This window comes from Maniola hyperantus, chromosome 13 (genome assembly GCF_902806685.2).
Source record: "Maniola hyperantus chromosome 13, iAphHyp1.2, whole genome shotgun sequence".
Taxonomy (NCBI): domain Eukaryota; kingdom Metazoa; phylum Arthropoda; class Insecta; order Lepidoptera; family Nymphalidae; genus Maniola; species Maniola hyperantus.
Window position 1 is genome coordinate 3,482,898 of NC_048548.1, and position 16,073 is coordinate 3,498,970.

The 16,073-nt window shown below is 37.5% G+C and overlaps 1 protein-coding gene across 3 annotated transcripts in view; it reads right to left on the minus strand.

Moving 5' to 3' along the window:
• Window positions 1-5,111: 5,111 nt before the first annotated feature.
• The window catches only part of LOC117987709 (homeobox protein unc-4-like), a 43,921-nt gene continuing 32,959 nt past the window's right edge, over window positions 5,112-16,073 (minus strand). The window contains exons 3-4 of one of the 3 annotated variants that reach the window (XM_069502704.1): window positions 8,362-8,501; window positions 5,112-8,174 (exon numbers count right to left, since the gene is read on the minus strand). In XM_069502704.1, coding sequence (XP_069358805.1) covers window positions 7,676-8,174; window positions 8,362-8,501 — 639 coding nt within the window. In that variant the 3' untranslated portion in view covers window positions 5,112-7,675. Of the gene's footprint in view, window positions 8,187-8,361; window positions 8,502-16,073 lie in introns of all 3 variants that reach the window. The other 2 variants (XM_069502703.1, XM_034974749.2) reach the window with 2 other exon arrangements.

Here is a 16,073-nt window from a genome sequence, read left to right on the forward strand (position 1 = left end):
ACCAGTCTTCTATGAAGGTGTTTAAATATACACCTATTTATTAAAAAATAAATAAAACCATTACATCGCAGGCCATATTTCAACGATGATTATCCTTAGACGTGGGTAGGTAATTTATTGCTACAAATTCTATTATTGATTTGACTTCTCCGCTACAAGGAAAATAATTTGTAAGATGAGAAATATCCACAGATAACTTATCTGTGGAAATGTCCATAGGCGGGAAGTCGGGAGTTCGATCCCGGGCCTCACCTCTAACTTTTCGGAGTTATGTGTGTTTTAATTTACTATCACTTGCTTTAACGGTGAAGGAAAACATCGTGAGGAAAACTGCATGCCTGAGAGTTCTCCATAATGTTCTCAAAGATGTGTGAAGTCTACCAATCCGCACATGGCCAGCGTGGTAGACTATGGCCTAAACTCTTCTCACTCTGAGAGGAGACCCGTGCTCTGTAGTGAGCCGGCGATGGGTTGATCATGATGATGATGAATATTGAATAGATAAGTTCCAATTCTTTAGCTTGACCAAAATAACATGTAGATATATACTTACCTACGTACCAGAGTATACTCTGATTTTTAATTCGGTGGAATTCTGACGTTGTCATTTTTATACATCAGGGGAGTTATTTGTATGAAAAACAGTATGACCACCACCTGAAGTTCGATTTTACACCAAACTACATTAAATCCCTATCAATATAAAAAGCCCTAAGACATAATTTCGCACTAAAATAGGGTGCAATCTTTAACAGTGGAAAGTGGAAACTGGCAGCAATGGGATCGGTTGATTTGAGGATGTAATCTTGACTTATATGTTGAACATTTCTAAGTTTATTTTTAGTTCCTTTTAATTTTAATTCAGGATTTCAAAATTCATTACGAAAACAACAAAAAATCGGCCAAATCAATTGATTTATGTACTTAAATTTACCTATGTACAATATTTAAAGTTTTCTTCTTTGTGGGAATTGTTTTATCTCTGGTAACATTAAGAAACGTCGGAATTCCACGGAATTAAAAATCAGACTATAGGTACGTAGGTACCTATGTTACTTATAGGTAAAGTTTTCCAGCTAAGTAAGGCATTTAGCTGGACGTTTTGCATTCGATTCGACAATAATGTCACGCACATTGTGAATTTATGCATTTCACGCATATGACGGGGATATCGAGTGTCAAAGGCGGTGTGCGTTTCACTCCGGCCATTATTTGGCGCATAATTTGGGCGAATTTAAAATTATTAACGTTGCAAGCCGTCACATTTGTTACGGTACTGAGTGAGACCAGAACTAATGAATGTTTGTATGCAGTTGAGCAAGTCTCGATGACCTCTCTGACGTTACGATACAAATACCTACCTACTCAAGCAAGAGATCTTGGGTTCGATTTCCGGGTGGGAAAAACGTCGGAAAAACCCATGCAACTATGTATCTACCTATTACTTTTCTGATTTGGTTTGGTTTGTTGTGACTCCATCTAAATGACTGACTGACTGACTGATCTATCAACGCACAGCCCAAACTACTGGACTGATCGGGCTGAAATTAGGCATGCAGATAGCTATGACGTAACATCCGCTAAGAAAGGATTTTTGAAAATACAACCCCTAAAGGGGTAAAATAGGGGTTTTTTTAAAATAGGTATAGCGAGCAAACGAGCAGGCGGGTCACCTGATGTTAAGTGATTACCGCCGCCCATGAACATTTGCAGCACCAGAGGAGCCGCCGATGCGTTGCCGGCCTTTTAGGAACTTGTTGGTCCGCCCCTTGAATAACCCCATCTTATAATCTAGTGGGGTTCAAAGTGTAGTCTACGCGGATGAAGTCACGGGCATAAGCTCGTCTAAATATATAGAAGGAAAAGGTGGCTGACTGATTTATCAACGCACAGCTCAAACTACTGAATGAATCGGGGTAAAATTTAGCATGCAGATTATACATTCAGCTATTATGACGTAGGCATCCGCTAAAAAAGGATTTTTGACAATTCAAGTCCTAAGGGGGTGAAATAGGGGTTTAAAAAACTTGTGTAGTCTGTGCGTTTATTTGTTACCTACTTACTTCTTACTAACGATTATAACATTTCCAACAGGGTCCCAGCGGGATTTCTAGAAACCTTAGAGTATTTAAACTAACTATGCTAGAAACCCTGCTGCACGATAGCGATAAAATGACAGCTACAATGTCACGATCGCAATCACCTCCGATAGGTTGATGATGCCACAATGCAATGTTGCAACAAGTGTAGCACAAATTCAGCCAATCACAACAATTGAGATTGTAATAATGATTGATGCACGTGTTACGAAATCGACCTACAGATCTGTGCAGAAGAAGTTGCGGTCAAAAGTTATTTTTATAATAAAACAATAAACTGGTTTTAATAATGTTATATTTTGATTCAATAAGTTACTCACATAACATACTTTTTACACCTTACATAATATTGTGATAGTCAATTTACAAATATTTATGTATCACGTCTGATTTCTATAGATATAAATAAACTTAATTACTTTGTACCTAAACATATTGTTTTCTGCTACAAAATATACATTACAATAATCTCTATCTTAGCCCTTGACATGTGCAAAGTTCATAATAATCAGCTTAGTTAGACATAGATATATAATAATACTACAGAGTACGCTAGATAAGGCGTGCCATACGAAATTACATTTATTTTTTGTGCTGATTCGAAACGCTCCACCGAGCGTACCGGGAATTGAAATGGTCGTTGTGTTGACAGTGTTGAGATGGTGTTGACACAATAATGTCTCATCACTAGCATTTAGTTCCTAATACGCTCACATGACGCCAAAATGGCGATAATCAAGTTGCTTCAAAAACACGTCGTCAATCGCATATCTAGCGTACTGTGTAATACCTATGTAGTATTATTATACTATGGTTAGGATGTAACTGGTCTGGGTTGTACCTAACCCTTTCATGTCTGTTGTTAAATTACTGAACGCAAAGTTAAATGCAATAAAATGGTCTCAAGATTTTTTGAATTAGAATTTTACAAAGATCCAGGGTTAAGTTAAAACTATTAGTGTTATTCTACATCTATTATTTCTATTACAGTAACAATAATATAATCCATTACCAAAAATGCATACAAAGTAATTTCTTATTAGAATAGAGAAAAAATGAGATAGTATTTTGACACACTAGTCGAAAATATAAGTAAAGGAAATGACTAGCGATGGTTTTCATAAAAAATCCCAATAAAAAAATTCTAGTAGATAGTTTAATAAAAGATTTTCTTAGTTGATTTTCCAATATGGAAAATATTTGCTTAGGTAAATATTGTATAAAAATGAATCGAAGCAATTAAACAACTTTGATCAGCTCACATTATATAAATTAAATTAAATTAATTAAAAAAAGAAATATGTATACCTACTGACGTGTGAAGAATCGCTAAGCAAGGGTAAGTTTAGAAAGTCTCGAGGGATGAAAAAGAAGGTATCGATAATATATCGATATACTAGCTGATGCCCACGACTTCGTCCATCGATTTATGTTTTTCAAAATCCCGAGGGAATTGATTTTCCTGGATAAAAAGTAGCCTATAGGTTAATCCAGGATGTAATCTATCTCCATTCCAAATTTCAGCCAAATCCGTCCAGTAGTTTTTGCGTGATTGAGTAACAAACATCCACACATTCACATTTACAATATTATTAGGATTGGGATTAACAACCACGCTATGGTTTTGCCTTCATATTAGAATAGGTATTAGGTATGTAAGTATTATACTAATTTACATAACTTTTTGTTTTGTGTGTATTGTAAAGTATACAGAGTAGGTATAGGGTGGTATGGTATAGGTACATCCAAAGTTATAAAAATTTAAAAGAAAATTAAGGCGAGGCCAACTGAGTCGAATTTACGATGTAAAATTTTACGCTCGATTTCTTCAAAGGTCCCCTCAAGTATGACTCGAATATGACCCACGATATACTAAAAAGCACAATAATTAAATTAATCACGCAGTGAGTTAAATAAAAATAGCAATATAGACCATAGTGATATGACCTCCCGTCCTGATTTCAGCGGGACTTTCCTGGTTAAGCTTAAGCTCGAAAATTTAGTTGTCATCAAAATCTTTATCATTCTCAAGTGTTGTACCTACCACTCAAGTCACTGCTAAACAAAATTTTCTCCAAAAAGTTACTTTGTGCACTTGTAGCCTTTCCGAACCGCACTGTGTATTAAGTGAACAAAACTTGTCACTAGATTTGGTTAGGTCAATTTTGTAATACTTACTTAGATTTTATGGAGTTTAATCACTAGGCCTGCTTTTGAATTACACTTGCCTTTAACTTTTTAATCTATTACTTATTAATAGAGTTCAGTTATTACGCTCGAGATTCGGGTCGGCACTGTGTATGAAAGTGGACTTTTGGACGAAAAATCGAAAAATCTTTTTCATTTTGTGTCCCGTTTTGAGTCGGTCAACCTTGGTTACATTAACCCATACCTACGCCATATTGTTTGCGCTAATTGGCGCACTTATCGGCGGTTTCGCGTTATACAATCATTAATTACTCGTTTTTACGACGCAACCATTTTCTTTCTCATTATGTATTTCTGTTACGATTTTTTAAAATCAATAGTTTGAGTGGAATGCCTGTACAACTTTTTTCTAATATGCTATACCTACTTCTAAATTTTTCTTAGTGAAAAATATGCTTCCCATTTTCTCAAATAAAGTCTTTTCTTACTTTTTAGTTTTTACCTATGTACTTTTGGGCCATCAATTTATATATTACATATTTGTGAATTTGTTCATTAGGAAAACATCGTGACGAAATCTGCATGCCTGCATGAGATTTCTCCATAATGTTCTCAGGTGTACGAAGCTGCCAATCCGCAACTGGCCAGCGTGGTAGACTATGACAAAGCCCTTCTCATTTTGAGAGGAGTCCCATGCTTAGTAGTGAACCAGCGATAAATTGATAATGATAATAACGACAAATCATGAAATCAAAGTATAGATACAAGCGCGAGCGAAGCGAACGCGAAATTTTTTCTTTAATTATACAAGAAGGATCATATCATACTCATATATATTTCACTCCTAGTCTTTTTGTATCGGGCCTCCAGCACCTCGAACAGGACAAGAAGTAAGTCGACAGAAGTGCTGTAGCAAAAACATCATTCAGCATAATAAAAGGACAATTTATGTAGTCAGCGGTAGAATGGCAGAGCGGTGCGCGCTGAGAAATTATCATGTAATGGCGACAATTAAGTTAATTGCGTGCTTTTGCTAATGGGACAAAGTTGCTTAGTTCGCCGTTTAATGTAAGCCTTTACACGGACTGTGGATGTAATTGTTGGGGAATAAAAAAGTTAGAACTGTGTTGTAGTACACACTTTTTTGCTCGCATTGAGATTTTATTATAAAAGGACACACTTTTATGTAGGGACTTAATAAACTTAAAATAAGCTACTAATGGGGCCGATTCTTTTGCACACAATCTCTAAACTAAATTAGGTAACAGGTCTAAATCTAGTGCTATCCTTTTCTACAAGCAACATTATGAAATGGATAGCAATAGATTTAGGCGTGCCATTTTAGTTTAGTTTAGAGATTGTGTGCAACGGAATTAGCCACAATATGTGTTTATTATGAAAACCAACATGTCCTCTCTTCAATTTTTCCCAAGTGTCATGCAATGAAAAGAAAAGTCCTGACTCACTAACTGACTAACTCATCAACGCCCAGCCTAAACCTTTTTACCTAGAAAGCTAAAGTTTTGCATAGAGGTTCCCTTTATAATGTAGACAAGGAATAAGGCCAGATTTTCTAGTTCTACTACAAAGAAATAAATAGTTTTGGTGATTTTACAAGTCCCATCTCAATATTTTAGACTTAAATAAAAATAAAAATATATTCTTTAGATTATTAAATTTTATAAGTAAATATAACAAAAGCAAACTTCGTTTCAAAGCAAAATTGTTTCGAGAAAAGTACAGATCATCTAAAATACAAAAAAAAAACGATTACTTCGGCCATATCATAATAATATTATGAGATAATATGTGTTGAGATCTGAAATAATCACACATTTAAAACGTTAGACCTAAATGATTTTAGTACTTACAAGGCCGACATTTTAATAAAAACAAAAATTCTGAGAATCGCAAACTTTTAACAATTTTGCTGTAGCTATAATAGATAAATTAGTGGCCCGGTTTCTGGGACTCATTTTAATCTAAACATTTTTTGTGTAAAAGCGTTTCGGTGCGAAATAATCAAAATAAAAAATAACTGACACTTCATTCGCGAATCGCGGTGTGTTTAACTTTAAATTAATAACAACGATTAAATTTGATTTCATTATGAAATTAAGTAAAAGTAAATAATTGCTTTAACGTTTTTCTAACGGTCTTACTATAAAAAAATTAATCCACTTTAACTGATTACTAAATTGGCATTTAGAGAAATCTAGGTATTTTTTTTGTAGTAAGACCAAGGTTAACTTTGAACTTTATATTTTGTAGAATAAAATAATGACGTGTAGTAGGTAGATAAATCACTATTACGATTCTAATCAGAAGATAGGTATTTAAAATATATCCAAATGTTTCATACATTCTTTGTTTCAACAATAAAATTACAAACCACGAAATTAAATAGAAAACAGATCAACGAATATTTGATATTGCCCCACAATTAAATAATTTTTTTTTAAGATGAAAATAAATATAAATATACATTGTTACTATTTACACTACAATCTATATAATACAAATCCTATCTAATATTCACAAAGGGATATGTAAACTGGTAGGTACCTATTTAGTCTTATTGCCGAAGCTGATTACAACTTATTATAATTCATTTATTATTTAAAGCACGTCTGGGCGTAAATTGGCTACTATCACCTGAGCTCTAGCCTTTCTAGCAGCTGTAGCGTCTAAAGAATAAGTTAAAGTTTCTCTATGCAGCTAGGACATGCTTAAATGCTTCCATTTGGATGCTTAAGCCAACTCCGAGGTATCCATAACGCTTAAAATGCTGAAAAACAGTTGCTTAACTTTTTTGCAAGACATGCTTGCGCTTGACAACAATATGATGAGATCTAGGTTGGAGCGCGCTTGCCTATTCACTCTTGACAAGAAATATTTATGTATGCCGGAAGGGCATTCCACACCTAAGCTGTTCGCATAAGAAACATTGAGCAAAACACGAACGTTTTGCTACATAAACGAATAGTCAACTACATAAGGATGCTAACGCTTACGGTTTTTCGCTGAAGATTAGTTGCTCAACTTCTAAAAGGAAGCGATCGCTCACGCAATAGTAGCCAATGAATGTCCAGTCCGAAGGAACATTTTCACGAAATGCTGGTCGGTTATTCGAGTCTGTGAGAAAATTAGAGCCTCTATAGGAATAATCTAAAGGTATCGCATACCAAGAGCTAATGACCCATCTTATAAGACCTGCAGGAGGCGCAAAGTGCCGTCAAAGATACGAAAGCACTGGTCATTCATATTTTCTTCGATGTAATCGAATGCATCGGAGAATTAAATGCGTCCCTCGAATTTTCAGTGCTGAAATATTCTCTTAAAATTTTCTCAAAAATCTCTGACACCTCATGCGTCTTCTGCGAGTCTTGCGGATATGTGCGACCTCCTTAATTCTAAAAAAGTCACTTTCACGTGTTAAGTAGTGAATCTATACTGAAAGGATTATATTTTCTTGTTCCCCCGTTTTTGGACAGGTCTTGCTCCGTGTTGGAACTTCCACTAAGATCTAAGGAGACCGCTCTACCTGAGTCAAAGTCAAATTTGTCGAAGTTTGCTGCTGCGGTACTAAATTGCTTGAAGAAGGACGACTGGGGTTCTGGCAAGGGGCTGAAATTTCTCGCAGAATGTGCATCTGACGTTGAACTGTCGGAATTGTTGATTGCATCAGTCCCTGAAGGTGCACGAAGTCTTCCAGATAGGGAGAAGTCTTCGGGTCCAGATTCAGAATCACCACCGACTACATCTATCATACATTCTTCTCCATCTATTTCTCCGTCTGAATCAGAGTAAAGTCCGCTGTTTCTATGCTGTGCTAGGTACTCCGTCTTCAAAGCCTCAAGGTCCACTGCAATGCCTTTCGCTCGTAGTTTCCTCGCTTGTCGTTCAAGTGCCTTTGCCAATTTCTTTCTTCTTCTCGCCCTGTTGGAAATTGTAGGGCCTAATTAGTATAGAACCTAATTTTAAGTAGAATGGTTTCAATAGCAACAAGTTTTACCAACTGATAAAGAACAGTTTTTGAAACAAAGTTTAGAAGAAACATGAATTTTTATCTTCCGTTTTAGATAATTAATCAGACGGCCTGTAATCTGCTCACCTCTCGCGCGCTCTGAGCTCGTGTGGTGGGATGGGCTCTCCGGAACAGCTCTGTGGGTGAGCGTTGTGCGCAGGTCGTCCTGGGCCTTTCTTCGTGTGCTCCTTTTTACGCCATTTTGCTCGACGGTTCTGGAACCATACCTGTGGACAAAAGGGCGATGATATTACCATTGTGTGTGCTTGTATTATAATGGTTGAATCAGCTAGCTTATTTGGCTGCAGATCATAATGTTAAAGTCTCGGATTTGTGTCCCAGGTCGTGCCAATAAAATACAAGGGTTATATTTACGTTATATCGTTATTAAGGTACGCTATATATCGCTTAGAGGCTTGGCTTTGCCGGTTAGATGGGAACTAGCCGCGGCCGTAGCATCCTACTAGACGAACATTGTTACAGATTACTGGCGAAAAATTCCTGATCAGAATCCTCCTTAAATAATCACTCAATCTATTGGTGAATACTTTCAGGTAGACTCGGTGTGCGATTTCAAAATGATCTTTTGTTGTAAGAAGGTATGCACTATGCAGCATAAAATATGCATCGGCACGCCTTCATTAAGTTATTAGCATACCAAAACGCATGCGCATCGAATTTTATGTCTCAATTCAGGACTTTACTTTTATTATTCAGGGTCTATAGGTAGAAGGTAGGTAGGTACACTTTGTACACCATCACCTAAGCACAAAAGGGATGGATTTTTAATCACGTGGCCTAAGTAAGTAGATACAGTAGGTACGCGGCCAAAAGTGATGAACATCGATCTTTAGGAGACAACAGATTTGTAGAGCACTGTCTCGGTCGTTAAGACCGACAAAGCGTCATATGGATATGAGTGACAGAGACAACGCTCTACAAAGATGAAATGTCATTCTAAAAGCCGATGTTCATCACTTTCGGCCGCGTAGGTACTGTGCGTTCTTGTTGGTCGTAATCAATGAAAATACCCCATTAGCAATTTTCTAAGTAATAAAGCATTATGACGGTGATAGTCTAGTGATTAAGACGTTTGGCCTCCTAGTCCTGGGATTCGGGGTTAGATCCCTGGCACGCACCTCCAAATTTTTGGAGTCACTAATAGGTATGTGCGCTTCAAGCAATTTTATCACTCGCTTTCACGGTGAAGGAAACATCATGATGAAGCCTGCATGCTTGAGAGTTCCATAATGTTGTCAAAGGTGTGTGAAGTCTGCCAACCCGCACTTGGCAAGCTTGGTGGATAGGTAAATCCAAACCCTTCTTTTTCTGAAAGGAGATCTATCTTCAGTAGCGATAGGTCGATGATAATGAATAATAATTGATTAAATGAATTAATTTGTAAAAATATGAAAGTCACAAAATTTCGTCAGGTTTTGGATTTTATTGTCATTTAATTTTGCTTCGAAAATATAAAGGCTTAAGCTGAATCCATAACATACGTTTCGAAGCAACATACGCTCGGTAAATTTTACGAGCCATCGCGATCCTGAGCCCAAATATTAATGGTGCCCATCAAATGTGGGTTTACTCAAATAAAATTAAACAGATGTTATAATGTATGAGAATCGGAAATTTAGCGTGAAAAGTGATGGTGGTTTTTATTACCTATATTTTATAATATTATCATCATTATCATGATCAACCCATAGCCGGCTCATTACAGAGCACCGATCACCTCTCAGGCTGAGATCTATAGAGCGCACTCTGACTTAGCTTAGACTGAAGACAGAGTTAAAACGAGACAGATTTATCTCTCTCTCATAAATCTGTCTCGTTTTAACTCAATCTTAAGTCTGAGCAAAGTCAAAGTGCGCTCTATAGATCTCAGGGTCAGAATGAGAAGGGTTAGTCCGTAGTTCGCCACGCTGGCGCGCCCAAGCTAAGTGCGGATTACCAAATTTCAGATACCTTTGAGAACATTATGGAGAACTGTCAGGCACGCAGGTTTCCTCAAATATTATCTTTCAGCGTTAAAGCAAGTGATATTTAATCGCTTAGAGATGGTTAATAATCAACAAGTGAATAATATTTTGCAAGTTGAAATTTCCACGTGTAGGCACGGTAGATTTTAATTAACAAATTTAAAAGGAATATTGCGTACAGGGTGTAGGTACTAGACAGGGCCCTCTTTCCCACTGGGCACTCTGGGCACGTGCCCAGGGCCCACGATCGAAATGGGCCCACTAGTCCCTGCCAGATCACCAAACTATAACCGACCGACGGATATTTTATTACCAAAAATCTAGAACGTGACATATCTACTCTCTTTGCCTATTCTAAGAAAATAGTACCTACTACTCTGTCAAGATCATAGGAGCCCCATTGTTCTAATGTGCCCAGGGCATCCAATAGGATTAAGACGGCCCTGACTAGGTAGGTAAGTACCATTCCAAACAATAGTCTGTGACCAATCAACAATAAACTCTTAGAATAATTAAACTCTTTCTATTTGTTCAAGAGAAAAATAATATTTCTACTTAAGTATTAATATTGTTATTGTTTCCTATTGCGTTATTTAATAACCAATCTACCTACCTATATTCTATAACAATAACCATAATTTTAAACGCATTTAAATAATCTATATACATATAAAATGAAAAGGCGACTGACTGACTGACTGACTGACTGACTGATCTATCAACGCACAGCTCAAACTACTGGACGGATCGGGCTGAAATTTGGCATGCAGATAGCTATTATGACGAAGGCATCCGCTAAGAATGGATTTTTGAAAATGCAACCCCTAAGGAGGTGAAATAGGGGTTTGAAATTTGTGTAGTCCACGCGGACGAAGTCGCGAGCATAAGCTAGTATTATTATAAGAATAATTCGAAAATAATATTAAGTAATTAAGTATCTAGGTATATTTTTACACGACTGCCCAAAAAAGTAGTGTAAGGTATTCAGGGTTAATGTTGGTATACCTAGGTGATTTTCTTTATTCCACCATAACTTCTAAATGCCTGAATAGATTTGGACGTACTTATGACCCAATAAGTATCTACATCCAAATCTATACAGGCTTTTAGAAGGCATCGTTAGAAACCTTACAGCATCCCGAGTGACACTGGCTTTTAGTTCGCTTATGTTCATTGCGGCCGAAAGTAATGTACATCGGCCTTTAGAAAGAGATATCAGATTTGTCGTTCTCCCTGTCGTGTCGTTGAGACCGACAAAACGTCAAACAGGTATGAGAGACAGAGACAACGCGCTACAAAGCCGAAATGTCATTCTAAAGGCCGATGTACATAGGTAGGTACCTACCTATATTATGTGATATGAAATTTTTGTCCAAAAAGAAACGCACAGCCCTATAAGTACATTGTAAGGAAGGCAAAATAAGAACCAAGAAAAGAAGATCTTATATGGCTGTGCATTTCTTTTTAGAAAAAAATAATTCATACCACACAATATAGGTGTAAGTATACTAACTCGTACGTAATAAACATAAGCGAACTTTTTAATTAAGCTCCAACTTGGTATCCCTAATCGAAATACATTGATTACGGAATAGACTAGGAACGGGCGGTAATGGGCTCGCTCGTTCCCACTTAATGACCCCCTCGACCCCTCCCACGCCTTCAGGGGGTCGTTAATACCCGCTCGGTCTTACTTGGTTCAGGAATGTAGTGTAGATAAATTTTTTCAAGAATTCTTCACGTTCTAGGCGAATGAAAATTGTGCAACCCGATCTTAATCTTTTCCAAATTGAAATATTTTAGATAGGTGGTAGATACCTACGTTTGATGAAGAATTACGGTTGAAACATAATTCGATATTAATATTATATCTAGTAAGTATAATTTATTCATACTAAGTAATTATTATTATTAATGCGTTATCATTTTTACGCTTAACTGATTTAAGTAAAAAAAAATAACTTACATTCTGGGACGGGACATAGGCTATTATAATACATAGATCTCATATAAATCAAAGAGTTCTAAGATGATTTTAAAAACCTAAATCTACGCGGACGAAGTCACGGGCACCATCTAGTAGATAAGTAGTTATTATTATGAAACCATTATGGTTAAAACCCCACACCTACCAGTACCTACCAAACTTTTGAGAAAGATTGCTATCAGTACCTTCTCATAAATGTTTGTATATATGTATATTTTTTTTATTCAGATACAAGTTTGCCCTTGACTGCAATCTCACCTGATGGTCACTGGTCAGTGATGATGCAAATATGATAGCGGGCTAACCTGGAAGGGGTAAGTATGGCAGTTTTTATTAAACCCTTACCCCTTTGGTTTCTACACGGCATAGTACCGGAACGCTAAATTGCTTGGCGATGGCTTTGCCGGTAGGGTGGTAACTAGCCACGGCCGAAGCCTCCCACCAGACCAGACCAGAAATTTAGAAATTATAAAATTCCAAACCCCTGCCAGGAATCGAACCCGGGACCTCCCAGCGCTCACCACTGCGCCAGGGAGGTCGTCAAATGTATATAAAACAAGCATACGGGAAAGCCAGAAAACTTTTTAAAAATCCATTAACAACATTAGGTAAATACCTACCTACTTACCAAGATATTTTTTCCCCCAACAAAATCACACATAACGCAAAGATCACTCTTGCTCAGTCAAGAAAACCCAAGTTAGGTACATCTTCATCGACGTAGGTATACTTAGTACGTGACAGGTCGAGATGGCAATCGGGGTGGTACCCGTACACCCGCACAGCACCCGCGCTAATTGTCATCTTGCCCTGTCGCGTACTATACCTACCTGGTATCCAGTGGCGTGCACAGTGTTCGAAGCCAGGGTAGGCATTAGTTAGGTAGGAACCTGTTTACATGCAGGTCATAATGAAAAATATGCATTGAGCTATTACAACTGGGGTAAGCAGTGCAGTTTGAGGACCTCCCTGGCGCAGTGGTGAGCGCTGTGGTCTTAATAGTGGGAGGTCCCGGGTTCGATTCCTGGCAGGGGTTTGGAATTTTATAATTTCTAAATTTCTGGTCTGGTCTGGTGGGAGGCTTCGGCCGTGGCTAGTTACCACCGTACTGGCAAAGGCGTGCCGCCAAGCGATTTAGCGTTCCGGTACGATGCCGTGTAGAAACCAAAAGGGTATGGGTTTAATAAAAACTGCCATACCCCTTCCAGCCCCCCAATTGTGTAAGAATAACCATTTCATGGCTATCGCAATCGTCAAGAAATTCTGCCATTTGATTGGTTGATTCGCTGTTTACATTTTTTCACAGCCAATCAAAGGGCAGAATTCTTGACGATTGCGATAGCCATGAAATGGTTATTCTTACACAATTGGGGGGCAGGTTAGCCCGCTATCATCTTAGACTGCATCATCACTTACCACCAGGTGAGATTGCAGTCAAGGGCTAACTCGTATCTGAATAAATAAATAAAAATATGCCTCTATGATCTGCACGCCACTGCTGGTATCGGTTATAAAACCCTAGATACGAAAGAAATACGTGGCATGTACCTACCTACTCTACCTACAAAGAAAAACATTGGAGAAAATCGCATTGTGTTCACAATTGCCCCATCTCCCCTAACCGCGTAAATAAGAAGAGTCGTATCGATACATTGACTTGTATTTAGGTAACTTTTCCCCTCGTGGGGTAGGCGGGGGAGTTTTCCCTTTTTCTGCGGTCGGGGCAATGAAAATGTCGCATCTTGACGCGTGCAATTTCCTCGCACAGACTTCAGAAAAAGACAGACGGAACCATCGCAGAGAAACGTGTTCATTAAAATGAGGATGACATAAGTAATATTGCAACATAAATCGGCTTGTTTTGTAATGATATCTCCGAACTTGCTTGATTTTCTGACGCATGGTTTACCTAAACTGTGTTTAGTTTTCTTTAGTCTAAGTATCAATGCAACGTAGGAAGTTATCCTAATAGTGGACCTTTTTATTTATATATTCTTACTAGCTTATGCTCGCGACTTCGTCCGCGCGGACTACACAAATTTCAAACGCCTATTTCACCCCCTTAGGGGTTGAATTTTCAAAAATCCTTTCTTAGCGGATGCCTACGTCATAATAGCTATCTGCATGCCAAATTTCAGCCCGATCCGTCCAGTAGTTTGAGCTGTGCGTTGATAGATCAGTCAGTCAGTCAGTCAGTCAGTCAGTCACCTTCTCATTTTATATATTTAGATAATTTAAATTAGTAGGTTAGGTAACCTACATTTCAAATTAAGATGCCTTCCTATTTAGTCTTCCTATGTCTCTAATACCTACAATAAAATCATAATTAGCAACACTTTACCACAAAGTGATAAGATTCAGAAATAGTTATCTACTAATTTTGACACCTACTTAGGTAGATACCTATTCTTGACGTCAATTGTGAGATTTTAAAGTAGGTAGGTATCTCATTTTATTACATGATTTTACATTTCATTTATTATCACCTCCAAGAGTCAAGACAGATAAATAACGAAATAAATTAAACTGAAGTTTTATTATTGTGGTCGCTATTAATGTAAATAGAGGGAATTAAAGAGCAATAAACATAATTAGGACCATTTCGAACTGTCCGCAGGGTAATAACATCTCATTTGAAATAATAATTACATTAAATCACTTTCTAACGATCCGCGTCTTGTTTAGCAGTGGGAATGATATTTATGCGCTATATTTTACACCCAGAGTGGCAGCCCTTGGGCTTGTTCGTGTCTATCTTTTACCGCTAAGCCTAGGGCGGTAAAGGCGGCTTACGTTAGATACGCAGAGCGAGACAACAAGATACGAAGCTACACGAGTGTAACAGAGACGGAAAGGGGTCCTTAAATTTTATATTCTATCCGCATTTTGTCGCCTAAGCGTTCCATTTAGTGTGCCATATTTAAACCGCGCGCTTTTTCTTTTCTCAGCCGAGCGGAGAATGTTACGCGATTTTCTATTTTTTTTTTTTACTTTTTTACTTTAGGGCTGTACCCGCGGCGGCGTGTGCGGAATATTGATGTGTGCGTACAACCGCCGAGGCTCAGTTAGGGAATGAAATTGGCATATAAATGTAAATTTTATGCTATGAATTTTAAAATGAAGTCGATACTTGTACGCTTACCGCGGCTTGGCTGAGCCGTTCTCGCAAGTTTTACGTTCGCCAGGAATAAAATTAGATTAGAATGCGCTATTTTTGGTAAAGAATGGCCTTTTAACGGGTCGCGGGGAACCCTTGTGAAATGTTTCATTATGTTTACCTCTGTAAACCTTCAAAATGGTTTAATAAATTGTATGGAGTTAATATTAAGCATAATAAATTGCATTTAATAATTTATCATGGTTACCATTCATCCCAGGCTCTGAATAGAATCTTAGAAATAAGTAGATAAAATTAATAAATCTGAAACCAGGTAGGTACCTACGTGACGTGATAATTTTGCATTAAGAAACCATGTTATGAAAGTCCCGTTGCTCTATTCATTTGTGTCTATTTTAATAACCTTTCCTTGATAAATAACTATTTACATACATATTTACATCCTAAAAAACCAAAACATTAAATAAATTTCTTCAGCATAATATTTTAACAGTGAAGGAAAACATCGTGAGGAAACCTGCATGCCCGAGGATTCTCCAATAATGTTCTCAACGGTATGTGAAGTCTGCCAATGTGGATTGGCTTGGACTTGTTCAGCGTGGGCTATGGCTTAAACCCTTTTTATTTTGATAGGACACCCGTGTTCATTAGTGAACCGACGGCAATTGGTTGATGATGGTGATGAAAATGAACTATAAAATCAAATCAA